The sequence below is a fragment of the Podarcis liolepis genome (assembly GCF_965112155.1).
Source record: "Podarcis liolepis genome assembly, chromosome: 4".
NCBI lineage: Eukaryota > Metazoa > Chordata > Lepidosauria > Squamata > Lacertidae > Podarcis > Podarcis liolepis.
In genome coordinates, this window is record NC_139558.1 from 96129094 (window position 1) to 96156480 (window position 27387).

The following is a 27387-nucleotide window of genomic DNA, read 5'->3' on the forward strand; positions in this document are numbered from 1 at the left end:
TGTCTCCAAAAATTTTTACACATCACTTGGGAAGACATGCGAACTAATGCCAGGGTACTGGAAGAAGCAAAGATCACCAGTGTTGAAGCAATGATTCATCAACATCAACTTCGTTGGACTGGTCATGTTGTGTGGATGCCTGATCATCGTCTTGCAAAGCAACTATTCTACTCCAAACATAAAAATGGAAAACGTAATGCTGGTGGTCAACAAAAGAGGTTTAAAGACTGTCTGAAGGCAAATCTAAAAAACTGTAGTATAAACACCGACAAGTGGGAAACACTGGCCTGTGAGCGCTCCAGTTGGAGAACAGCCTTTACCAAAGGTGTCATGGGCTTTGAAGATGCTCGAACTCAGGACGAAAGGGAGAAATGTGCCAAGAGGAAGGCACACTTGGGAAGCCCTCACCGTCTTCAACAAGAAAGAAGATTCCACCTAAACATTAGGAAGAACTTCCTGACAGTAAGAGCTGTTCGACAGTGGAATTTGCTGCCAAGGAGTGTGGTGGAGTCTCCTTCTTTGGAGGTCTTTAAGCAGAGGCTTGACAACCATATGTCAGAAGTGCTCTGATGGTGTTTCCTGCTTGATAGGGGGTTGGACTCGATGGCCCTTGTGGTCTCTTCCAACTCCATGATTCTATGATTCTATGATTCTATGATTCTATGATTCTATGATTCTATGATTCTATGATTCTAACTCCCGCCCAGAAACCTATGTCCCCACTGTGGAAGGACGTATGGATCCAGAATTGGCCTCCACAGTCACTTATGGACACACCATTAAGACCACATTCATGGAAGACAATCTTACTTGGCTACGAGAAAGAAGAAGACTTGTCATTAACCGATGAGATGCCATGGAAGGGGGAAAGGATTCCTGGGAGGGTTGTAGCCACAACTGGTAAACACTGGGACAAGCTGAAGATGGAGAAGGGGAGGTTGGGTACTTAGGAGGTACTCACAGGACACCAGAGGATGTCAAAGGAGCAGCTGATAGTTCGTGGGAGCCAGAGGAAGTCAACACATCACCAGAACCAAAGGTTCTCCCTTCTTCACAGACATGGCGGGCTCTGAGGCATCAAGAACAGTGGAAAGTGCCCTCCAGGAAATAGATGCGGGCAAGTAAACACAGCCCAGCTTACTAGCTGACCAGGTGAAGATCATGTTAAGTATAATTGAAATGGGAACACCTGTGTCCTGGTGTAAAGGGTTAAACATGGGGAGATTCCACTGAAGCTAAAAAAGAGCTCTCTCTGGGCTTTGACTGGTCGATAATTAACTGACTGTTGTTCTCTAGCAGCTAACAAGTGATGAGTCATGTTAAGTTGTGGGTGAACATATCAGACGACACAGCGATTCTTCAAACAGCTCTTATTTATTCACAGGCCAGAACAGAACTGAACTGAAGGGTTATATAGAGCTCCAGTACAACACAACAGTAACAACTTTCTGTAACTATCCAATCACTGAACGTCACTTTCAATCCCTGATTTGCATATGTGGACCTGAGTGAAAACTATCTACAGTATCCCCCTGCTGGCCCAGGGTGAGAACTTCAGTACATAACAAGTAACCTTAGATTGGCTGATTAAGATATTGAATTGCACATTCACCATCTTGGAGGGGTGATGGCTGGTTTTGTTGTGCTTACAGACTCTATGGCATGGGTAGGCAAACTAAGGCCCGGGGGCTGGATCTGGCCTGATAGCCTTCTAAATCCGGCCCGTAGACGGTCTGGGAACCAGTGTGTTTTTAAATGAGTAGAATGTGCCCTTTTATTTAAAATGCATCTCTGGGTTATTTGTGGGGCATAGCAATTTGTTCATCCCCACCCCATATAATCCAGCCCCCCACAAGGTCTGAGGGACAGTGGACCGGCCCCCTGCTGAAAAGGTTTGCTGACCCCTGCTCTATGGAGTAAACACCTGCAAAAATTTCTCTTCAAGGGACAGGAAACAGCTCCAGCAGAAAAGGAGACTGGGGTGCAGGCAAAGAAGTCTCTGTGTGAGAAAGAGCTGCGTTTGTCAGATCTGATTACACAGGGCTGCCATACTATCAGGTTTTCCTGGGCATTACTTGGATTTCAAAGGCGGAATTGACATCTGGGGGAATTTCCGAAAGGCGATGCTTTGTCCTGGATCTTAGAGAAGTCAACCAAAAATTCAGTTTTTCGGTGTATTTGTTTAAAAAAAAACCCTCAACTTTTGGGGTGTCCTGGCTTTTACTTTTTGACACCCTAAATTATAAGTTTATGTTATTTCTAAGAAGATGCTCATCATGTACTGGATATGCATAAGATATAGAACTGTTTGGATGTATCCTTTACCATTTTTTTGGTTATGTTTGGTTATGTACTGAGATGAATAGGATCCAAAAGGCAGCAGTCTGATAGGTCCTAGAACAATAGGATTCAGAATGCAGCAGTCTGGTTGGTCCACAGGAGCCACCCAATCCAGCTTCAGGTGGAAGTGAATGCGCAACCTGATTGGCCTACAGGAGAATCCCGGAAATAGCCAATCACATGGGGCCCACTGTGTAAATAATATATATAAAGCAGACATCCTGGGGGAACTTCCATTCCTCCTCACCACAATGAGCTGAATAAAGAGCATGAAATCCACTCTCGACTCGGAGTATATTTCATGTTTTAAGAAAGTTCTGCAAGTAAACTTTTGAATTAAACCTTCACGCACACAAAACATATATTTGCACTCAAGTTGCAGTGCGAGTACAACACAAAATCCATCTGGCAAAAGCAGCTGTACCAAGCTTTTTACTCCCCATCTACCAAGCTGGCAAAACGAGAAATAGTGTGTTAAGTTTACCACGCACCATTTCATTCCTCCCCCCGCTCCAACCCTATACTAAATACAACATCGTTTTACATTGAACGCAACTAAGAGACTCTAGGATCGGGGGCGGGGGGGGGGGAGATTGCACATTCTTTTGTAATTCAAGAAACTCTTTAATGAAAAATTATTTCTGCGGGGGGAAGCGTGCTTAAAATGCTTTCGACGTGCTTAACGCGGCTGTCCTAGCTCTGCCGCGGGCGCCGTCCCCATTCCCACGTGGCATCCCCCCAAACAAACTCTGCTCCCAGTGAAAAGGAAAGCGGGCGCTCTGAGCTCCTGGAACTACAGCTCCCGTCATGCATTGCTCTGGAGAGAGCTAGAGACCGAGGGGCAACTTCCGCAAGGAGTTCCCTATCTCCGATGGGCTGAGCTTTTGCAAACCGGCAGCCTCCATTGGCTGCCAGGCGACCCTTCTGGAGGAAGGGGGAGACCAGGGGAAGACGCGGGTGCGCATTGCATGAGTTTTTTTGCATGCTTTGCAGCCGATTGGTCTGCGTGCATCGGGGAGAATTGGGAGCAAAGCTGGGGAAAGGAGCAGAGGAGGTGAGTTTGGGGAGGGCTGTGCAAAAGAGGGCTGGGGCAACTCTGAGTGGGTTAGAAGGGCTGTAACTGCGTGGGGCAGCTGCCATGCGTGCAGAAGGCCCCCCCCCCGTGCAATCTCCATCAACCCCAGGCAGAGCTGGGAAAGTCTTCCTTCCTAAAACCCCGGAGAATGCTGCCAGCCAGTGCATGCACTATTGAGATGGGGGGGTTAATGGCAAGGCTCTGCCTAAGGCGTTTTGCAAAGGGCCACATGCAACTCGGCGCCAGGGCACCTGCTTTGCATGCAATAGGCAGGTAAGGTGGCTGGGGGCAAACCCAGGCTGTGAAAGCCTGGAGAGCGGCTGCCAGTCCGTGCAGGCACTATGGAGGTAGGTGGACCAATGGCTAAGCTCTGCCTAAGGCGTTTTGCAAAGGGCAGCATGCAACTCGGCGCCAGAGCACCTGCTTTGCATGGAGAAGGTCCTGGGTGCAATAGCCAGGTAGGGCGGCTGGGGGCAAACCCAGGCTGAAAGCCTGGAGAGCGGCTGCCAGTCCGTGCAGGCACTATGGAGGTAGGTGGACCAATTGTCTGGCTTTGTATAAGGCAGTTTGCTAGGCCTCCTAAAGAGCATTTTGGGGAGAGGGGAGGTTCGGAATAATGGATTTGAAAGTCTGCAGCGGGAAATCTGGAGGGTTTAGTGATGGGGGGAAAGGAATTTTCCATGCTTACAAATGTGAAAGATCAGAAAAGAGAAAGGCTTCTTTGTTTTGGTGAGGAGATGAGCTTGTTGGCCTCAAATTCGATCCGATATAAATGAGATTACCTGGCCAAGGCAAGCTCGCACCTCTCACTTCCTCTATGCATACTTATGGTACACATGGATGAGGCTGAAGTATAATTATAATTTGGGAATGATCCATGTTATTATGCAGCTGCCTAGTGTTATACTTCTGGGATATTTGCAATATTCTAAGGGGTGTTCTGACTTTGAGCAATTTTGCTTGTGTGCACAATAGCCAGGAACGTACCCCATACGTAAGACAAGATCTACCTGGATATAAATGCACCACTCAGGGTAGCTTACAGCATATATATATATATATATATATATATATATATATATATATATAAATTGCAAGAGGCAGGAGTTAAAATCACAAAAATCGCTTTATTAAGGTCTGCATGAATTAAAGGGTCTATGGTTCTTTTTTATTCTTTTTTATTATATGCTTTATTGATTTAAAACTTTATAACAAAAATGTACAATAGATGTTGTAGACAAAATAAAAAATAAACAATTATTTATATTTGCTTTGTATACCCCTTAGTAATTAAATTTTGTGAGACCTCCGATCTTCCCCTTGCGTTCCCAAATTGAATTCCTTAAACACATGCTTAAACTTTACTTTCTCAGTATTATTTAACTTACTATCAATTTTATTTAGTAAAATTACCCTATTTGCACGCCGAAGCTAAGTCAATACCTGCCGATGGATTGATCTTTTGACAATGTTCTTTTACATAGACACTATATACCGTATTTTTCGCTCTATAGGACGCACTTTTTCTCCTCCAAAAATGAAGGGGGAATGTGTGTGCATCCTATGGAGCGAATACAGGCTCCTTGGCTTCAGCGATAGCAACGCGAAGCCTCCGAAGCGCAGAGGGAGCGCTCCTGGCTTCAGCAGAAAGGGAGAGCTGCGCAGCGCCCCTTCAGCCAAGCGAGAGGTGAAATGGAAGGGGCTCCGTTTTTCCTGCCGCTTCGCTGAAGGGGCGCTGAGCAGAGAGGGGGAGAAATTTTTTTCCCCTTGTTCTCCCCCTCTAAAACAAGGTGCGTCCTATAGAGCGAAAAATACGGTATGTCCCACTCTCTGATAAATGTTTCACCTGTAAGAAGAAGAAGAGTTTGGATTTGATATCCTGCTTTATCACTACCCGAAGGAGTCTCAAAGCGGCTCACAATCTCCTTTCCCTTCCTCCCCCACAACAAACACTCTGTGAGGTGAGTGGGGCTGAGAGACTTCAGAGAAGTGTGACTGGCCCAAGGTCACCCAGCAGCTGCATGTGGAGGAGCGGAGACGCGAACCCGGTTCCCCAGATTACGAGACTACCGCTCTTAACCACTACACCACACTGGCTCTCTGTAACACACACACTCACTGTAACGTCTCTTAGTCTTGCTGGTAATCTCACCAGGGTCTTTGGTTCTGAATAGCTACAGTGGTGCCCCGCAAGACGAATGCCTTGCAATACGGAAAACCCGCTAGACGAAAGGGTTTTCCGTTTTTGAGCTGCTTCGCAAGACGATTTTCCCTATTGGCTTGCTTTGCAAGACGAAAACGTCTTGCGAGTGTTCCGATTTTTTTCCGCCCCCCCCCTTTTTCTAAGCCGCTAATAGCCTTTAAGCCGCTAATCCGCTAAGCCTTTAATAGCCGCTAAGCCTTTAATAGCGCTAATCCGCTAAGCCGCTAATAGGGTTGCTTCGCAAGACGGAAAAACCGCTAGACGAAGAGACTCGCGGAACGGATTAATTTCGTCTTGTGAGGCACCACTGTATTACGTTCACAAGAGGCAGAGTTCCTAGCTGAGTTCATCGCAGTGTTTGATCATATCAGAAGACCTTTCCCCCCTCTGCACAACTGAGTAACCAAAGGGGTCTTGGGCCTCTCGGGTTTTGTTTTTGGCAGGGTTGCAAGCGGTTGAAAGAAGGAGCTGAGCCAGGATGTTTGGGGCGCGTTGCGTGCGCCTGGTTCTCCGCCGCTGTTCCTCTGCTCCCTGCCCCAGGCATGCGGCAACTCCCAAACTGCTCCGAGTTCGAGAAGCGCTCGAAGTCCGAGACCCAGCAGGGCAGGATATTAAAGTCCAGGTGGGTACAGCAAGCAAGGGAGAGGGGTAGTTGGGAAGCATGTGTTGTATCTTGCCACACGTTTACCCTGGCCTTACTCTGAGGAGCTCAGGACCACGCATGCTCAGTGCCTGATTTACGTAGAAGCTAAACAAGCTATAGCTTAGGGCCCCACTCTCTTGGGGGGGCCCCAAAAAAATTAAAGGGGGGGAACTGGGTGTACATTTCCAAAATATAAGATAAAAAACAAATAAAATAAAACCTACATACAGCAAGAGTGTTTTGGGTTGTGTAGGCTCCTATGATGTAAGTCATGGGCCCCGCCTGCTAGCCTGCTCCCTAAATATCACTGTTTCGCTCCTTTCTATATATAGGGTGCCTACATTCTGCATGGACAGTTATGTGCAAATGGCTTTAGATACCCATTAGGTCCATAAATTACCATATAGCATATATTCAACACAAAAAGCAGCGACAATGAGTTACCTGGGAGCACGAGCTGATTCCAATTAGCAGTCTGTTGTCGTTGTTTTTTTACAAACAAAATGTCCATTCTCAAGATCCATGCTTGCGAAATCTTTGACTCCCGTGGGAACCCCACTGTTGAGGTAGACCTGCACACCAGCAAAGGTCTCTTCAGAGCTGCTGTTCCAAGTGGAGCTTCGACTGGGATCTGTGAAGCCCTGGAACTGCACGACAATTAACAAGACTCGTTTCCTGGGGAAAGGTGTCTCAAAAGCTGTTGAGCACGTCAATAAAACAATTGCCCCTGCACTGGTTAACAAGAACATCAGTGTTGTGGAGCAGGAGAAGATCGACAAGCTGATGCTGGATATGGACGGGTCAGAGAACAAATCCGAGTTTGGTGCAAATGCAATTCTGGGCGTCTCCCTGGCTGTCTGGAAGGCTGGTGCCGCTGAGAAGGGGGTCCCCTTGTACCGCCACATTGCTGATCTGGCTAGGAATCAGGACATCGTTCTGCCAGTCCCTGCCTTCAATGTGATCAATGGTGGTTCCCACACTGGTAACAAGCTGGCCATGCAGAAATTCATGACCCTCCCTGTTGTAGCCGAGAGCCGTGCGCATTGGCGCCGAGGTGTACCACAACCTGAAGAATGTCATTAAGGAGAAGTATGGGAAAGATGCTTCCAACGTAGGCGATGAGGGTGGCTTTACACCCAACATCTTTGAGAACAAAGAAGCTTTGGAGCGGCTCAAGACTGCCATCAGCAAGGCTGGCTACACTGACAAGATTGTCATTGGGATGGACGTGGCGGCTTCCGAATTCTATCGCAATGGGAAATACGACGTGGACTTCAAGTCTTGGTTGACCACAAACTTGACATGAGCCAACAGTGTGACGCGGCAGCTAAAAAAGCCAATGCAATCCTGGGCTGCATCAATAGGAGTATAGCATCTAGATCAAGGGAAGTAATAGTGCCACTGTATTCTGCTCTGGTCAGACCTCACCTGGAGTACTGTGTCCAGTTCTGGGCACCACAGTTCAAGAAGGACACTGACAAACTGGAACGTGTCCAGAGGAGGGCAACCAAGATGGTCAAAGGCCTGGAAACGATGCCTTATGAGGAACGGCTAAGGGAGCTGGGCATGTTTAGCCTGCAGAAGAGGAGGTTAAGGGGTGATATGATAGCCATGTTCAAAGATATCAAAGGATGTCACATAGAGGAGGGAGAAAGGTTGTTTTCTTCTGCTCCAGAGAAGCGGACACGGAGCAATGGATCCAAACTACAAGAAAGAAGATTCCACCTAAACATGAGGAAGAACTTCCTGACAGTAAGAGCTGTTCGGCAGTGGAATTTGCTGCCAAGGAGTGTGGTGGAGTCTCCTACTTTGGAGGTCTTTAAGCAGAGGCTTGACAACCATATGTCAGGAGTGTTCTGATGGTGTTTTCTGCTTGGCAGGGGGTTGGACTCGATGGCCCTTGTGGTCTCTTCCAACTCTATGATTCTATGATTCTAAGTCCCCTCATGAGCCCAGCAGATCTATCACTCCTGACCAACTGGCTGACCTCTATAAGGGTTTTGTCAAGAATTACCCATTGGTTTCCATTGAAGACCCATTTGGACAAGACGACTGGGCTGCTTGGAAGAGGTTCACTGCCAGTGCAGGCATCCAGGTCGTCAGTGACGGTTACCAACTCAAAGCCGTGGAAGAGAAGTCCTGCAACTGCCTGCTGCTGAAAGTGAACCAGATTGGCTCTGTCACAGAGTCGCTCCAGGCCTGCAAGCTCACCCAGTCCGGTGGCTGGGGCGTGATGGTGAGTCAGTGCTCTGGGAAGACCGAAGACACTTTCATTGCTGACCTGGTGGTTGGGCTGTGCACTGGACAGATCAAGACTGGTGCTCCCTGTCGGTCTGAACGTCTACCTAAATATAGCCAGCTTCTGAGGATTGAAGAGGAGCTGGGGAACAAGTCCCGCTTTGCCAGCAGAAACTTCAGGAACCCTCGTGTCAGCTAAACCCGCTTTTGGCTCCGACGAGTCTCCCCCCTTTCCCCGACCCACCCCTCAGTTGCGGTTGAAAGCACTAGTCACCTAAATTTAGAAACAAAATAAAGAAAAAGTAAGGGCAGCTGATGTGTAGGAGGGGAAAAAGAAAACTTTCCTCAGGTCCTCTCATCCTAGGCTACAATTCCTCTAGTGCGTTTCATCTTCCTTCTCTTGCCTCCCCAGCTCTGATCTGTTGCTTCTTAAAGCGCTTGGCTGCTTTTTGTGAACAGACGACTTCCCAACACCCCACCCCACTCTTCCCTGGAGAGTGCTTCATTCATCATAATGAAACTAAGGAGAAAGATTTAAGAGTCCCGGTGATGCCTGGAAGAATGGCAGATGAAGGTGATTGACTACATGGAACTAGCTGAGATGACTGGCGGAATCCGAGACCAGGGAGAAGAGTCGGTGAAAGAAGACTGGAAGAAATTTAAAGACTATTTAAAGAAATATTGTAAAATTAATGAATGTTGGAAAGATGTTGGATAGAAATTAAGTGGTTTCCAGCTGTAATGCTTTAGGAGATATGAAAAAAGGATTATAAATGGGTAAAAGTTTTATGGTAAGGATTTGCTGAACCAACAATTCGAATTGGAATACAAAGAAGGGAAGTACGAGGAGGTCGGAGGAAATAAGGATATGGAAGTTATATTATTGAAAATTAATGTGTGGTTTTTTTTAATTGTTTATTTTTTGTATGTTTATTTTTTATTTTTTATTATTTTCTGAAAATTTTCAATAAATATCTTAAAAAAAAAAAAAAGAGTCCCGGTGATGCTGGCATGAAAATTGTAAAGCTGCTGCCATATTTTGGGGGGATAGCCCTATTCATGATTGAGGGTAACGGGACAGTCAAGGAACTGAGAAATTGTACAAAACAAATGAAATACCGTGAAAGTCCCTGAAACGAGAAGCAATCGACTATAAATATTATCTTGTGGAAATCAACTAAAAATAGAATTTTGGTCATTTCAAGTTTATGATTTTTCTATTTCCTTCTGAGGAAACGGAATAGTTCAGAGAAACGAGGTTTGTAGCCGGCGTCCCACTAAGGCTTTGTTCTATTTTAGGTTTTTCTAATTTTAATTCCTTAAGCTTTTTGATTTTTAGTTGATTTCCACAAGATAATCTTTATAGTTGATTGCTTCTCGTTTCAGGGATTTTCACGGTATTTCATTGGTCCTTCTTCGCTGGCTTGACAGGAAGGCTGAAGAAATGTCTGATCCAAGCTTCTCCTCTCTCTCTTCTCTGCTTCCAGGGTTGGGTCCGTTCTGTCCGCTCCCAGAAAGACGTTCTCTTTGTTCACATGAACGACGGCTCCTCGTTGGAGAACCTGCAGGTGGTCGCTGACCCAGAATTGGGACCCAGGTTGGCAGAACTTGCTGAATTGGGGCCCGTTGCCCATGGCAACAGAGAATGGGCTGTGCCCACTTCAGGTTGTATGTGGGGGTGTCGAGTTTTTTAGCGGGTGTCGTACTAGAGTGAATATTTTGAATAATTTCTTTTATGTAACTTACAGGTGGGAAAATCAGAAGTCCTTGTTTATTTTTTCTCTCTTCTATTTTTTATCCTTTTGGTTTTTTATCCCCCCCATTTTTTTCCATTTTTACTTAAAACGTGAAGCAATAACAATATTTCAAATATAAAGAAGCATGCAATTAATATAGACTCCCCTCCCCTGCATTTTATTACATTCTTTTCTACTACATACAGTGGTAACTCGGGTTAAGTACTTAATTCCTTCCAGATGTCCGTTCTGAACCTGAAACTGTTCTTAACCTGAAGCACCACTTTAGCTAATGGGGCCTCCTGCTGCCGCCGCGCCACCGGAGCACGATTTCTGTTCTCATCCTGAAGCAAAGTTCTTAACCCGAGGTACTATTTCTGGGTTAGTGGAGTCTGTAACCTGAAGCGTATGTAACCCGAGGTACCACTGTATTTTGATTTCTCCCTATACCTTAGAGTTGCTGTATTTCAAAAAGTAAAAACCAGGACACTCCAAAAGTTGTTGAACTTTTTTATCTATTTATCTATCTATCTATCTATCTATCTGCCTGTCTGTCTATCTATGGAATGCCCTCCCATCAGATGTCAAGGAAATAAACAACTATGCGACTTTTAGAAGACATCTGAAGGCAGCCCTGTTTAGGGAAGTTTTTAATGTTTGAAGTTTTATTCTGTTTTTAATGTTCTGTTGAAAGCCACCCAGAGTGTGCCTATTTATCTACTTACACTGGCATGCTTTCAAACTGCTTGGTTGGCAGGAGCTGGGACAGAGCAACGGGAGCTCACCCCACTGCTGGGATATGAACCGCTGTCCTTCCAACCGACAAGACCAAGAGGCTGTGGTTTAGACCACAGTGCCACCTGTGTCCCCCCCCCCTTAGATAATTTATGCCATCTATATATCATTTTCATAAAAAAATTCCTTCAGTGTGTAACATGCGGTAAATTTTAAATCTTTTTTTTCCCGTAGTTTTTCCCAGGTTCCTTAGGTGTTTTCTCTTTCCCTCTTTGCTTTTGTTTTTACTTAGATTAGTTCCTCCTATTCTATCGTGTTATGAAAAAGCTTTAATAAAATCTCATTTATTTTTTAAAAGTATGCACAATATGAAAACGGCCTGCGGGTCTTAAAATTCACATTATGAGCAATTGATTGCCTTCCCCCAGTGAGCTGACGTTTGGAAGTTCTGTCGAAGTCCAAGGGAAACTGATAAAAAGTCCTCATAAACGTCAAAATGTCGAGCTGGCTGCAGAGAACATTCGTGTGGTGGGCCCTTGCGATGTCCTGGTAAGTGCAACATAATTTTTCAATTACTGTATTTTTTGCCCTATAGGACGCACTTTTTCCCCTCCAAAAATGAAGGGGAAATGTGTGTGCGTCCTATGGGGCAAATGCAGGCGTTCGCTGAAGCCTGGAGAGCGAGAGGGGTTGGTGTGCACCGACCCCTCTCGCTCTCCAGGCTTCAGGAAGCTATCCGCAAGCCGTGGGAGCCTGGTGCAAAGTCGAGCAGCTCTCCCACGGCTTGCGGAGAGCTGCCTGCATCCTGAAGCCTGGGGCGCGCTGCATTCAGCGCGCCCCAGGCTTCGAGCTTCGCGCAGCTCTCGGCAAGCCGTGGGACAGCTGCACAACTTCAGGCAGATATCCGCAAGCCTGGGAAGAACAACGCGACTTCTCGCCGGGCTCCCTAGGCTTGCGGATAGCAGCCTGTTCTGGGGGCTGGGGTTGGGGGAAGCTTGGGCTTCCCCAGCCCCGCGCCTGGGGTGGAAATACTTTTCCCCCCCCTTTATTCCCCCCCCCCCAACAAAAACCCTAGGTGCACCCTATGGGCCGGTGCGCCCTATGGGGCGAAAAATACGGTAAATTTTCTGTTTTACAATTGTAAGTATTCCTTTTTACATCCTTAAGATACCAGTGACTTCCGTTCTTCTCTTTCCATGGTTCATTTTACATATAAATCCCTTCATATTTTACAGAAACTGTACAATTCAACATTCCGTTATTACATCCATCGTAACTAATTTACACTGTTGAATTTATCTTCATGCTGCCAATGTTTTCAGCTGTACACAGTTATTTCCCATGTACTCATGTTTTCTAATCTTCTCTAAACGTTTTTTCAATTTATTATGAATCATTTCCCAATACTCTTTTACAAGTCCACCGCATATGAAATCTGCAGCAGTAAGTGCAACTCTTCCCAACTGCAGGATATGCCTGGTTTATAAATTTATGCTTTTTCATCATCATAGGAAACTCAAGCTGCAACCGGATTCCTGTTTCCCTGGGAGTCAACCTCATTAAACACAGCAGGACTTATTTTGGAGAGAATTTTTACAGGATTACGGCTGCTAAGCCATATTTTAAACTGTACAGGTGTTCTCTTTGGTTTTCTCAGGGTATATTATTTGAAATGGTTGTGGCTCAGGGGTACAGCGCTTGGGTGACCTCCCAGCCTGCTGGTCAGTGTGCCGAAAGAGCTGATCAGAATAAATTCAAATTAAGGGTGAATAAACATGAGCTTGTTGAGTTTCATGGCTCAGAAATTATTTCTCCTTTTTTGGTGAATATTTCCTTTGCCTTCATTCATTTCAGAGGTTTCTATCCCGCCTTTCAAGACATAGTTTTCTTAAGGCAGCTCACAACAAACATAAAACTATTTTGAAATAGCAAACATCCATATCTAAACTATTAAAAACTAGCACAACAGCACCAATGAGACAAGCAAACCAATACAGGAGTGACAGAATCATAATTAAAAAATAGACACAGTGGTGCCCCGCAAGACGAATGCCTCGCAAGATGGAAAACTCGCTAGACGAAAGAGTTTTCCGTTTTGGAGGTGCTTCGCAAAACGAATCTCCTATGGGCTTGCTTCGCAAGACGAAAATGTCTTGCGAGTTCCTGCGGTTTTTTTTTCCTTCCCCCCCCCTTTTTCTAAGCCGCTTATCCGCTAAAAGCCGCTAATAGTGCTAATCCGCTAATCCTTCAATGGGCTTGCTTCGCAAGACGAAAAAACCGCTAGACGAAGAGACTCACAGAACGGATTCTTTTCATCTTGCGAGGCACCACTGTATTTTAAGCAAGAGGATCATTAATTGAAAATCCAGTCCATCTTCTCTCCAAACTGGCCCTGAGTGTGATTGTTTCCTCTTACACCATGTTGATTGTTTTACTTCTTAGATGGGACCACCTCTGATAAGGATTCTAGTCTCTAATAATGATTCTTACTCAGAAATAATGGATAATTATTGTTGGATCTTTAGATGAGGATTTATATTCGTTACTGTAAGATGCTTTGCTAAGGGAGCCATAGCTTTGTAAATAAATTTAATCAAATTTTTACGGCAGAATTCCCAGCTGCCTAGAAATAAATGTTTTCAGAAAGTTGAACAACGAGGTTCTTTCCCCCCCCCCTTTTCCTTGTTAATCACTCATTTTCCCCATCTGTCCACTAGGGGACGCAAGTGAGTCATAAAGTTGAGCTTACTCTGTTGTCTCTTCCTTGTTTCCCCCATCCAGGCGTTCCCACTGAAGTACAAAACGCATCACCCACTGGATTACCTCAGGCAGTTCCCTCATGTCCGATGCAGAACCAATTCCTTGGGCGCTCTCCTGAGACTCCGCAGCGAAGCCACGGCTGCAGTTCACTCCTTTTTTAAGGTGGGATGTGATACATAGATAGCAGTCAAGTACAACATTCCTTGTTTTCCTAGAGTGGACATGCAAAGGGATGTTTGGCCCAGCCAGTCGAAAACTTCCTGTTTCCTCCTGGCTGGGACATACTTCTTACATGTGACTAGAGGTGCGTGTGACCTTACCTGCCCAGGTAACAAGAAGGCAAGGCACGCAGCACACTTCCTTGTTTTCAATGCTCTCTCTCTGACCTTCTCCATAGCTGGATCAGGAGCCTTTTAGCTAGAGATGCTCTGTTGGCTTTCAGGCCAGTGTTTCCCACTTGTCAGTGTTTATAAAAGGTAAAGGGACCCCTGACCATTAGGTCCAGTCGTGACCAACCTCTGGGGTTGCGGCGCTCATCGCGCTTTATTGGCCGAGAGAGCTAGTGTACAGCTTCCGGGTCATGTGGCCAGCATGACTAAGCCGCTTCTGGCAAACCAGAGCAGCAGACGGAAACACCGTTTACCTTCCCACCGGAGTGGTACCTATTTATCTACTTGCGCTTTGACATGCTTTTGAACTGCTAGGTTGGCAGGAGCAAGGACCGAGCAACGGGAGCTCACCCTGTCGCGGGGATTCGAACCGCCAACCTTCTGATCGGCAAGCTCTAGGCTCAGCGGTTTAGACCACAGCGCCACCCGCGTCCCTCATCCGTGTTTATACTATTTATTTTTTAGATTTGCCTTGAGAGAGTCTTTAAACCTTTTTTGTTGACCACCAGCATTACGCTTTCCATTTTTAAGTTCGGAATAGAATAGTTGCTTTGGAAGACGATCATCAGGCATCCACACAACATGCCCAGTCCAACAAAGTTGATGTTAAAGTATCATTGCTTTGAGACTGGTGATCTTTGCTTCTTCCAGGACACTGCCATTAGTTCGTCTGTCTTCCCAAGTGATGTGTAAAAAAATTTGTAGACAGTACGCCGTCTCTGACCACTGGGTGGCAGTATTTGTGTGTTTATTACTCCATATGGATAAAAAACTGATTTTTTAAATTTTTCTTTATTTAGTTTTCAAAAGTTTGCACACTTTACCATCAACAATACCTTTTATTTATCCATTGACTTCCCATCCCCCCCTTCCATGGTGTTCTAGGTTTATCCTTCAAATGCTGCATATTTTAACTTGCAGCACTCCATATAAACACCCTAGATTAATGTTTTTCTACTGTTGCTCATATTTCAAAATCCTGCCCGCGTTTTCATGCAGTTATAATAGTTCTTTAGATATTCTGCGCACGGTTTCCAATCCTCAAAGAATGTATCATTATTTTTGGTCCCTAATCTTTGCGGTTAACTTTACCAGTTCCGCAAACACCTGTCATTTTAATAATTTTAATTCTTCCTACCTCCCCTTTCCATTTCTGTTCGTTCTTGCTGCTGCCATTTCATGCATACATACGTTAACCAACTTTTTCGGTATATCCGGAAGAAACAGATTTTATTTGCAAGTGATTCCTGCAATGCCTTCTGCTCCTAGTTTTCAGTCTTCCTGCACCAGAGACTGAGCATATTGCTTTATCGTTTTCGTAAACCACAGGTTTTGTTTTTGTATTTTGTATTTTTTTTTACGAAATTTTACGAAATAAACAGGCTTGCTAATTTAGACGTATGCAAATGCAAAGTTTGAATCAATTGCTGTAATGCAGTATGTCTTGCCATAAGGGGGAGGCAACAAGCATAACCCCCAAAAAAGGGTTCAGATGTGATAGAGGTAAAAAGAAATAGGTAAAGGTAAAGGGACCCCTGACCATTAGGTCCCGTCGTGACCGACTCTGGGGTTGCGCACTCATCTCGCTCTATAGGCCGAGGGAGCCGGCGTTTGTCCGCAGACAGCTTCCGGGTCATGTGGCCAGCATGACTAAGCTGCTTCTGGCGAACCAGAACAGCACACGAAAACGCCGTTTACCTTCCTGCCGGAGTGGTACCTATTTATCTACTTGAACTTTGACGTGCTTTCGAACTGCTAGGTTGGCAGGAGCAGGGAACGAGCAATGGGAGCTCACCCCGTCGCAGGGATTCGAACCGCCGACCCTTTGATCGGCAAGCCCTAGGCTCTGTGGTTTAACCCACAGTGCCACCCGCGTCCCTTCAAAAAGTAATAGGATGCCTTAAAAATGCAGCACAATACGTACTGCTTTGGGGAAGGGCTGCCGTTCAGTGGGGGAGCATTTACATTGCATGCAGAAAGTCCCAGGTTCAAGGGATGCGGGTGGCGCTGTGGTCTAAACCACTGAGCCTCTTGAACTTGCTGATTGGAAGGTTGGCGGTTCGAATCCTGTGACGGATTGAGCTCCCGTTGCTCGGTTCCAGCTCCTGCCAACCTACCAGTTCGAAAGCATACCAGTGCAAGTAGGTAAATAGGTACCACAGCGGTGGGAAAGTAAACAGCATTTTCGTGTGCTCTGGTTTCCGTCACGGTGTTCCGTTGCTCCAGAAGCGGTTTAGTCCTGCTGGCCACATGACCCGGAAAGCTGTCTGTGGACAAACGCCGGCTCCCTCGGCCTGAAAAGAGATGAGCGCCGCAACCCCATAGTCGCCTTTGACTGGACTTCACCATCCAGGGGTTCTTTACCTTTTTACCTTTCCCCAGGTTCAATTCCTGGCATCTCCAGGTAGGCCTGTGAAAGTCTCCCTGCCTGTAACCCTATAGATTCACTGCCAGTCAGTGTAGACAGTACAGTGGTACCTCGGGTTACATATGCTTCGGGTTACAAACTCTTCAGGTTACAGATTCCGCTAACCCAGAAATAGTATCTCGGGTTAAGAACTTTGCTTCAGGATGAGAACAGAATTCGTGCTCCGGCGGCAGGGCAGCAGCAGGAGGCCCCATTAGCTAAAGTGTTAAGAACAGTTTCAGGTTAAGTACGGACCTCCGGAACGAATTAAGTTCTTAACCCGAGGTACCACTGTATTAAGGTGTCATGGGCTTTGAAGACGCTCAAACTCAGGACAAAAGGGAGAAATGTGCTAAGAGGAAGCCATGCTTGGCAAACCCTCACCGTGATCAACTCCCGCCTGGAAACCTATGTCCCCACTGTGGAAGGATGTGTGGATCCAGAATTGGCCTTCACAGTCATTTATGGACTCACTGCTAAGATCGTGTTCATGGAAGACAATCTTACTCGGCTATGAGTGATCGCCTAAGAAGAAGGAGGAATAATGGCCTTGACTCTATAAGGCTTTTGCCAGGCCTCCTAGAGATTTCTCTGCAGGCAGATTCTGTGCTTGTGTGAGGAAGTATCCTTGAATTGTAGAGTTGGAAGCGATACACACACAAAAATATTTTTTCTTTAAGCACAATTTCTCCACATGGTTGAGGTTGGGGATTGGTAATCAAAGCATTCAAAATATCTCCAGTGCAAAAAAATAAAATAAAAATCAAAGTGAACTTTAAAAAATCAAAGCCAAATGCAGATTGGAGGGGGTGGGGCTGATTTGCAAGGCGTGACCAGAGAGAGGCATGTTTGCATTTATTTGTAAGACCCAGGGGAGACATAGAAGTGGACTTCCTCTGGGAAGTTATTCCAGAGTCCTGGCAAAGCTGCATTTAAAGTCCAGCCTCTCTCCACTGATGGATCTGTCTCCCTTGGCACACAAAAAAGCCCTGCTGGATCAGACTCCATCTTGTCCTGCATCCTGTTTTTAATAATAGCCAGCAGGATGATTCTGGGAAGCCTGAGGGTATTTGGCTAGAAATCATGGTGGCTAAATGGAGCCTCCAGCTTTAATGGCAGTCTACCCCTGAATCGCTGTCTACTGATGGCAAACAATGGGGGAGAACGTAAAAAGCGCCGTGATGGATTAGACCGAAGACTTTCCGAGTCTCACATCCTGTTGGCTGCTTATTTCCCAAGCGCCCTGTTTGAAAGTGGTTAGTTTGCAAGTACACGTTTGGATAATCTGAGCCTGCATGTTTCTCCGCCCTCTTTAAATTACCGTATTTTTTGCACCATAACACTCACTTTTTTCCTCCTAGAAAGTAAGGGGAAATGTCTGTGCGTGTTATGGAGGGAATGCCTACTGGTGGCATGCCTACGGATTCTCCTCCTCTAAAAACTACGTGCGTGTTATGGTCGGGTGTGTGTTATAGAGCGAAAAATACGGTGCATTTCTCAGTAAAATTTTTGAATGCTGTAAAATTTCTGAATGCTGATGACATTGAAATGAATTGAAGGGGCTCTAGCAACAAGGCAAAGAGTATGAGGGGATTAATAATAGATAAATTAATAGAATATGAATTTGCTGAACTAAATTTAAAAAGGGATACAAAAATGGGAGACGCGAGGAAGTCAGGAAAATAAGTTAATTAAAGTGGAGATAAGAAAGAGGGAATTTTTGTTTTTTGTTTTTTTATATGTGCTTTTTCTTTTTTGTGTTTAATGTTTGTATTTTTGTATTCTTGTATTTTGTATTTGTTTTGTATTTGTTTTTGTTTTTTTTGTTTTTTCCAACTTTTCTATTGATAAAAGCTAATAAAATATTATTAAAATATATATATTAAATTACATTTCTCTTCCACCCTACCTCCAAGGAGCTCAAGGGGACATATGTACATGGTTCTTTGCCCCTCCTCATTTAATCCCCACTGCAACCCTGAGAGGTAGGTTAGCCTGAGAGTGAGAGGCTGGCCCATGTTTACCCAGTAAGCTTTGTGAGTGAGTGGGGATCTGAACTCGGCTCCCAATACTCTAATATGCCACGTTCAGTCTTATATCTGGACAGACATTCAAGTCGTCCATCAGTATCTTGTAACTTTTCCCCCTTCTCAAATCACTTTTTATTTTTAGGATAACGGATATTTGCATGTTCACACGCCGATAATTACTTCAAACGACTGTGAAGGAGCCGGGGAAATCTTTCAAGTAGAGGTAAGGCCCTTGGTAATTAAGCAATAAATAAGCCAGAATCAGGGAGTTGGAAGGGACCCCCTGGGGTCATCTAGTCCAACCCCCTGCAATTCAGGAATCTCAACTAAAGCAGCCATGACAGGTGGCCACCCAACCTCTTTGGGGACTGACTTTTTCTTCTTGGTTTCTTTTTTTTTTGTGTTTTGTTTTTTTTTTTTTTTGTCAGAGGAGCCACATTTTCCCTTGGTTGTTGTTTAGTTGTGTCCGACTCTTCGTGACCCCATGGACCAGAGCACGCCAGGCACTCCTGTCTTCCACTGCCTCCCGCAGCTTGGTCAAACTCATGCTGGTAGCTTCGAGAACACTATCCAACCATCTCGTCCTCTGTCGTCCCCTTCTCCTTGTGCCCTCCATCTTTCCCAATATCAGGGTCTTTTCCAGGGAGTCTTCTCTCATGAGGTGGCCAAAGTATTGGAGCCTCAGCTTCAGGATCTGTCCTTCCAGGGCTGATTTCCTTCAGAATAGAGAGGTTTGATCTTCTTGCAGTCCACGGGACTCTCAAGAGTCTCCTCCAGCACCAGAATTCAAAAGCATCCATTCTTCGGTGATCAGCCTTCTTTATGGTCCAGCTCTCACTTCCACACATCACTACTGGGTACAGGATCCCAAAACCCTATCTGACTTGTTCCATGTGCAGAAGTTTTCCTCGTTTTTGGTTTAGTCTTTGTGCAAATAATAATAATAATATCCCACCCTCCCCAGCCGAAGCTGGGCTCAGAGTGGCTAACAACAATAAAAGTAACAGAGCATAAATTCAAAATCAAATTAATGGCAACCAACTGGGCTAGAGTTCTGTGAGGATTACCAAAGGAGGGGGTCAGGCTGTGCCCTGGCCAAAGGCCTGGTGGAACAGCTCTGTCTTGCAGGCTCTGCAGAAAGATGTCAAGTCCCGCAGGGCCCTAGTCTCTTGTGACAGAGCGTTCCACCAGATCGGAGCCACAGCCGAAAAAGCCCTGGCTCTGGTTGAGGCCAGCCTAAACTCCCTGTGGCCCGGGATCTCCGAGATGTTTTTATGTGAAGACTTTAAGGTCCTCCGTGGGACATACCAGGAGAGGCGGTCCCATAGGTAGCTTGTGTGTGTGTGTGTGTGTGTGTGTGTGTGTGTGTGTGTGATTCCCACCAGCAATAGTGTCAAACTTGTTTTGAAACCTAGGGAAGCATCAACACAGTTTGACACAGTGACACATCGCACTGAACGTCTTCTCTGAAATCCCTCCAGAGCCACCTCCGCAGGTATCCCGTGGGGTGAGCGAAGGGGGCAGTGATCCCTGCCTCTGTGTCCCTTTTGCAGGAGGGGGAGCGAAATTCCTGCAAAAAAATAAAATAAAATACAGTGGTACCTCGAGTTAGATACGCTTCAGGTTACAGACTCTGCTAACCCAGAAATAGTACCTCGGGTTAAGAACTTTGCTTCAGGGTGAGAACAGAAATTGTGCTCCGGTGGCGCGGCGGCAGCAGCAGGAGGCCCCATTAGCTAAAGTGGTACCTCAGGTTAAGAACATTTTCAGGTTAAGAACAGACCTCCGGAATGAATTAAGTTCTTAACCCGAGGTACCACTGTAGCTTAGTAGCAAATGAAACCTTTTTTGTTTGCCCTAAAGCCAAATGCTTCCTTTGAGCTTAAAGGAGAGAACCGGGAAGGCGGACATCAAAGGGAATCATTGTTCTATCTCTTAGAGGGAAGCACAAAACAGGTATTGACTGGGGGTTGTTCTTTATGCCTGGAGTCAGTCTCCAAAGCCTCCCCCTGCTCCAAGCTTTTCTGTTGTGTATTGATAGCGCTTTCACCCCAAGAAGCAGAGAGGATTTACTAAAGCCATCTGCCATCCATTCCCCTTCGAGTCATAATAACGGAGAGGATGTGAAAAGTAACAGGTATTTTGTGGGTAGCATTAGGTGTTTAAAGCTTACATTGGAGCAGAAACTTGATCCAACTGTTCTCTAAATTGGGGTGGCGGAAATCAGAACCTTGCTTCAGGATGAGAACAGAAACCGTGTGGTGGTGGCGCGGCAGCAGCGTGAGGCCCATTAAGTAAAGAGGTACCTCAGGTTAAGAACAGTTTCAGGTTAAGAATGGACCTCCGGAACGAATTAAGTTCTTAACCCGAGGTACCACTGTACCCCTCGTGTCCCCCACCAAAGGTACTTCCCTCCCATAACAACCCTTATCCCCCCCCCAGCTGTACAAATATTAAATTTACATTTCTTGTTTCACCAACATTGGCTTTTGGCTCCATTCCCCATCGGAATGTGGCCCTCAGAAGGTTGTACGGAATGGAGTGTGGCCCTTGGGTTACAAAAAAGGAGTTTTTAGTGTCCGCTGTAGGACACTACATTTTATCTCTCAACAAACATGGAGCCAGCCGTTTAGAAAGAGCTCTGATTTTTCTGTGGCTTTCTCTTGCTGTATTTCTGCTCCCCCTTATCTGCTACAAATATCTCACCTCATGGAGGTTCGGGCGGAGAAGGGGAAATATTAGGGGGAGACCCATTTGGCTTTCCTATTTCTCTGGGTGTCTCAGGTGACGGAGGGATAAGGTTGAATGAAAACGTTTGTTTGTATCTGCAAACGGAGAGTGAAATCTTCGTTTTCCTTTCCTATCCAGGGCCTTTTCTGGCGTCCGCAGCATAGCAGGCGTGTTATTGTCTTGTTCCTTTTGAGGCAAGGCGTGTGAAAAAGCAATCCAAAGAGTCCTTCAATATTTCATCTTTTCGCCTTTTGTTTCCTCTCCGCTGCCTTTTGCGAGTGCCTGAAAGCTTTCTTCAATCTTCACCGGTGGCCGTTGCAAGGAAACGAAAAGCCCCTTCTCGAAAACGTTGCTCTTTGTTTTAATTTTTGTGACAGATGTTTTCATCCTGACGCGAAACCTTCCTTCCTTCCATGTCTGTGAACAGCACCTGTGGCTCTTCAAAGAGAGGGTTTTCTTTCTTTCTTTCATCAGTTACTTCCAAGGGAACTCTCCCCAACGCCCCCAGCAGAACTGTGCATTTAAACTCTCCCGAATATAAATGTTCTTCTGGTGCTTAGCGTGAGAACTGTTCAAAAGGAAGTTTGAGGAGTGTGTCTGTGCAGGACAACAATGTGTGACACGGTTGTAGTTTTCCTTTAAGCTGTTCCAGTGTAACTCACAAAACTGAGTCTCGATAAAGGATAACAGCTTTTCCCCTGGCTCACAGGTGCTTTTAGGCACGATTCAGAACTCACATTTATTCATCAGGAAATGTGGGCAATGCATGTATGATGTACATGTCGCCTTTAAACAATCTTTTTATCCTCCAAAGACCTCAGCAGAATGCTAGGGCTGGGCGATACATCAATATATTGTCCAAAATTGGTTTGAAGTCCGTACTGTGATATCGACTTCATAGTTTTTGACCTGGCAATATATCGTGAATCATGATTTGTATTTTAGGGCTGGGCCGATGTAGCTTCCAAAAGCAGCTTAAAGTCCATATCATGATACAGTGGTACCTTGGGTTAAGAATTTAATTCGTTCTGGAGGTCTGTTCTTAACCTGAAACTGTTCCTAACTTGAAGCACCACTTTAGCTAATGGGGCCTCCTGCTGCTGCCGCGCTGTCGGAGCACGATTTCTGTTCTCATCCTGAAGCAAAGTTCTTAACCCGAGGTACTATTTCTGGGTTAGCAGAGTCTGTAACCTGAAGCGTATGTAACCCGAGGTACCACTGTAATTGGTTTCATAATTTTTGACCTAGCAATATATTGCAAATCATGATGTGTGTGCTATGCAAGAATCACATTGTGGGGGAAACTGAAGCTAGCCAGTGCTTCTACATAACTCCATCCTTATTTCAGACATTGTGATATATCAGTACTGTCGTACCTTGGTTCTTGAACGGAATCCATTCTGGAAGTCGGTTTGACTTCGAAAAACGTTTGAAAACCAAGGCACGGCTTCTGATTCCTGCAGCCAATTGGAAGCCGCGCCGGACATTCGGGTTTCAAAGAATGTTCACAAACCGGAACACTCACTTCCGGGTTTGCGGCGTCCGGGAACCAAAACGTTCGAGTCGCAAGGCGTCCGACAACCAAGGTACGACTGTATATCGTGATATATCACAAAGCTGGAAACCAGATATCACCCACCCCAAATGTTTTATCTTCTCAGGAACCTTGTGGAGTTGGTTCAGCTAACGGATTGCAAGTCAACCGGGGAGCGTAAGAGCTGAGGGGTGATTTGAACCCAGATCTGCATTCTAACCACTACACCGCAGTGGCTCTCCTGTGTCATTGGGAAGTCGCAACTGGTGCAATTCTCTCCGCCGCCACCCCACTCCCCGGGATGCATATGCAAAGCGAAGTGCCCACGTGTGTGACCGTTCAGACGTTCAGCCAAACTATGGTTGGTGCCAACCACAGTTGAAATGGAAACCGTGGTTTGGAGCTTCTGCACATACCAACATGCTGTAGTTTACGGCTGCTTGCCGCCTCCTGTTTTCCATCTGATCTGTACACTCACTTCTGTTGCGCTGTGGCCTCTAAAGGAGGCTAGCAATGGTTGATATACTGCGGATATCACACCAAGCCTTTGTTTGAACAAACCACGGTTTCTAGACATTGCAGCGAAGCAGGGAGGGAAGGTAGCTCCGTCATTACAACACAATGCTTCGTGTCAGACAGGACATCACGTGTGGGAAAGGTGGACGTGATTGGTGAAAACTGCCTCGCAGGCCAGATTTGAATCCTGGGCATGCAGTTTGGCCCGTGGGCTAGAGGTAGCTGAAGGTTCCCTACCCCTGAGCTAATCAACAGTTTCCCTTTGTTTTGTTTTAATTCTTGCAGTCTGCAAATGAAAAGAGAGTACCTGGAGAAAACCCCCATTTCTTTGACGTCCCTGCATTTCTGACGGTCTCTGGCCAACTCCACTTGGAAGTGATGGCTGGGTATGGATCTTGTTGGTTTTCTGTTCTCGCAGTTGGGAGATTTAAGACTGACTGTGCGTGTCTGTGGGTGTGTTTTGGGCCCCGTGGTGGTTGTAAGGTGTTGACACAATGGAAATATCCATGGGGTGGCACTTGTAAATGGCACTGGAAGCCCAGTCGTGGGTGAAATCATATTGGAGGGACAAGCGTGAGCCCAAATATATTTCTTTCTTTCTTATATATTACATTTACGCCGTACCTTTCTTCCAAAGACCTCAAGGTGCCACCCATACTTCTCCCCATGTTATTCATGCAACAACTTGAGGAGAAGTAGGCTTGGCTGAGAGAGGGACTGACCTAAGGTCACCTAGTGGCTGGGTGGGGATTTGAACCCTGCTCTCCCAGGTCCTAGCTTGGTTCTCTAACCACAACACTGGCTCTCCCTGGTGTGTGTGATCCGATCAGCAGATAAGCCGCTAAAAGCTGCTAATAGCGCTAATCCGCTAATCTGTCAATGGGCTTGCTTCACAAGACGAAAAAACCGCTAGACGAAGAGAATCACAGAACGGATTCTTTTCGTCTTGCGAGGCACTACTGTAATGGATCAAACATTAAAAGTTTCCCTAAACAGGGCTGCCTTCAGATGTCTTCTAAAAGTCTGGTAGTTGTTGTTCTCTTTGACATCTGGTGGGAGGGCGTTCCACAGGGTGGGTGCCACTACCGAGAAGGCCCTCTGCCTGGTTCCCTGTAACTTGGCTTCTTGCAATGAGGGAACCGCCAGAAGGCCCTCAGCGCAGGACCTCAGTGTCCGGGTAGAACGATGGGGGGTGGAGATGCTCCTTCAGGTATTCTGGGCCAAGGCCATTTAGGGCTTTAAAGGTCAGCACCAACACTTTGAATTGTGTTCGGAAACGTACTGGAAGCCAATGTAGGTCTTTCAAGACCGGTGTTACGTGGTCCCGGCGGCTGCTCCCAGTCACCAGTCTAGCTGCCGCATTCTGGATTAATTGCAGTTTCTGGGTCACCTTCAAAGGTTGCCCCATTTAGAGCACATTGCAGTAGTCTAAGCGAGAGATAACCAGAGCATGCCCCACTCTGGCAAGACAGTCCATGGGCAAGTAAGGTCTCATCCTGCATACTAGATGGAGCTGGTAAACAGCTGCCCTGGAATTAACCTGCGCCTCCATGGACAGCTGCGAGTCCAGAATGACTCCCAGGCTGCGCACCTGGTCCTTCAAGGGCACAGTTGCCCCATTCAGGACCAGGGAGTCCTCCAAACCTGCCTGCCTCCTGTCCCCCCCAAACAGTACTTCTGTCTTGTCAGGATTCAATCTCAATCCGTTAGCCGCCATCCATCCTCCAACTGCCTCCAGACACTCACACAGGACCTTCATCGCCTTCTCTGGTTCTGATTTGAAAGAGAGAGAGAGCTCTCTAAAGACCGGACTTTCTGCCCATTGTGCAGTAAAGGCAATAAGATCAGACTAATAAGCACAGTGGGACGCGGATGGTGCTGTGGGTTAAACCACAGAGCCCTAGGACTTGGCGATCAGAAGGTCGGCGTTTCGAATCCCCGCGATGGGGTGAGCTTCCATTGCTCGGTCCCTGCTCCTGCCAACCTAGCAATTTGAAAGCAGAACAAAGCGCAAGTAGATAAATAGGTACCACTTCGGCGGGAAGGTAAACGGCATTTCCGTGCACTGCTCTGGTTCGCCAGAAGCGGCTTAGTCCTGCTGGCCACATGACCCAGAAGTTGTACACCGGCTCCCTCAGCCAATAAAGTTAGATGAGCGCCGCAACCCCAGAGTCAGTCACGACTGGACCTAATGGTCAGGGGCTCCTTTACCTTTACTAATAAGCACAGTATCAGCTTGTTGTAATAAGAAAGCCGCTTTTTCACTATCGTCGAATATACTGCCTGTTGAAATGTGAGTTGCCCCCATCTGTATTGGCATTCCGCTGGGCTTTGAAGATGCATCCTTGATCTGTCAACCTGAGCCAGCCCATAACCACCCCACGTGACACCACGTATGACATCAGATGTGGGGCAGGCAATGACTGTGAGCAGGGCTTGTGATCCAAGTCTGACACCATTAAATTTGACACCAAAATTTGAAGTTACCTGCTGTAAGCGGGACTTGAATTCAGCCCCGATCAGCTGATTGGTGGTGATCTATTTTTTCAGTTCCGCCGCACCCACCTGTCAAACTGGCTCATCCGGGGTGTGGGGGATCTGACCCCTTGTTTTAGGATTTCCCGTAATAATAATAATCTTATAACGTATAGTTTTGGTATTTTGGTAAATTGAACAGGATGTAGGTGCTGTAATGATGCAGAACTTTTTTATTTTTCCAGAGAATGATAAAGTATAGACACCTCACACAAGTATAATGAAGGGGGCTCATCTTCACGTCGGTCATTATTATAGTGATGTCCTTAAGATGTTTCTTGGGTTTTTTGGCTTTTGTTTTGTCTCCACTACCACCACCAAAAAAACAACCCCTTGTACCGGACTTCAAAATAAACAGTCAGGGCTCTTTGAGTACAGGACACAATGTTATTGCTTCACACCCTGTCCTTCAAGAACATGTTCTTTTATTATTTAAGAACAACACTAGGCATCTTAAGCCTCTCGAATGCATGCTAAATTTAGACGAGCTAAATTTATCCGCTTGGAGAGAAATTCTTCTTCTTCCGAGCCAAAATGACATTCCAGGCTTTTCAGCCTTCAAGAAAGGGCCTGAAAAAAGGGGTCTTAAAACAGATTACAAGGAAGTGAGGCCCGTTGCCTCTGACATCGCTCTCTTTTTCTCTGAGGGGGGAAAAAGACGGACTAAAGATCTCAGGATCCATGTCTTCAAGTGGGCACTGGCCGCCATTTTTTATCGCCACCCCGTGTCCCTTTCTTGCCGAAAGGCACTTGACAAAAAATGAATTGAAGAACGCGGCCGTCTCACGATGGCTCAATTCATACTTTTTGGGTGGGTTTGGACAAACGTGTTCTTTCAGTAATGTGCTAATAATTAGAAATTACAATTATAATTATTTTATTTTTTATATGTGGCCCATCTGACTGGGTTGCCCCAGCCACTCAGGGCGGCTCCCAATGAAATGAAGTTACAGTGGACGCTCGGGTTGCGAATGTGATCCGTGTGGGATGCACGTTCGCAACCCAGAGCGGCACGCCTGCGCATGCGCAGGTTGCGATTTGGTGCTTATGCACAAAGCGCAATTTAGCGCTTCTGCGCATGTGCGACCGCCAAAACCCGGAAGGAACCCATTCTGGTACTTCCGGGTTTCAGCAGGTCCGTAACCCGAAAAAACACAACCTGAAGCGTCTGTAAACCAAGGTATGACTGTACAGGGAAGCAGGCCTTCTTGGTGGTAGCACCCGCCCTGTGCAACCCCCTCCCATCAGATGTCAAGGAGATAAATAACTACACAACTTTTAGAAGACATCTGAAGGCAGCCCGGTATAGGGAAGCTTTTTAATGTGCAATGTTTTACTATGTTTTTATATATGTTAGAAGCTGCCCAGTGTGGCAAGGGTAACCCAGTCAGAGGAACAGGGTACAAATAAAAAAATAAAAAACGATTAGTGGACTACAGTAAGAGCTGTTCGACAGTGGAACAGATTCTCACAAGAGGTGGTGGACTCTCCTTCCTTGGAGGTTTCCAAGCAGAGG

General features: G+C 46.1%; 1 protein-coding gene and 1 pseudogene across 4 annotated transcripts in view; both read left to right on the top strand.

Annotated features, from left to right (window-relative positions):
• The first annotated feature begins 3201 nt into the window (after nucleotides 1–3201).
• Nucleotides 3202–27387, top strand: part of NARS2 (asparaginyl-tRNA synthetase 2, mitochondrial) — a 41176-nt gene continuing 16990 nt past the window's right edge. The window contains exons 1-7 of one of the 3 annotated variants that reach the window (XM_083499770.1): nucleotides 3202–3945; nucleotides 6062–6240; nucleotides 9987–10096; nucleotides 11399–11519; nucleotides 13752–13892; nucleotides 18699–18779; nucleotides 23622–23722. In XM_083499770.1, coding sequence (XP_083355896.1) covers nucleotides 6097–6240; nucleotides 9987–10096; nucleotides 11399–11519; nucleotides 13752–13892; nucleotides 18699–18779; nucleotides 23622–23722 — 698 coding nt within the window. In that variant the 5' untranslated portion in view covers nucleotides 3202–3945; nucleotides 6062–6096. The remainder of the gene's footprint in view (nucleotides 3946–6061; nucleotides 6241–9986; nucleotides 10097–11398; nucleotides 11520–13751; nucleotides 13893–18698; nucleotides 18780–23621; nucleotides 23723–27387) is intronic. The other 2 variants (XM_083499769.1, XM_083499771.1) reach the window with 2 other exon arrangements.
• LOC310705397 (alpha-enolase-like) lies at nucleotides 6724–9055 on the top strand (annotated as a pseudogene). Its single transcript has 2 exons — nucleotides 6724–7540; nucleotides 8201–9055. The product of its transcript is annotated as an alpha-enolase-like (transcript).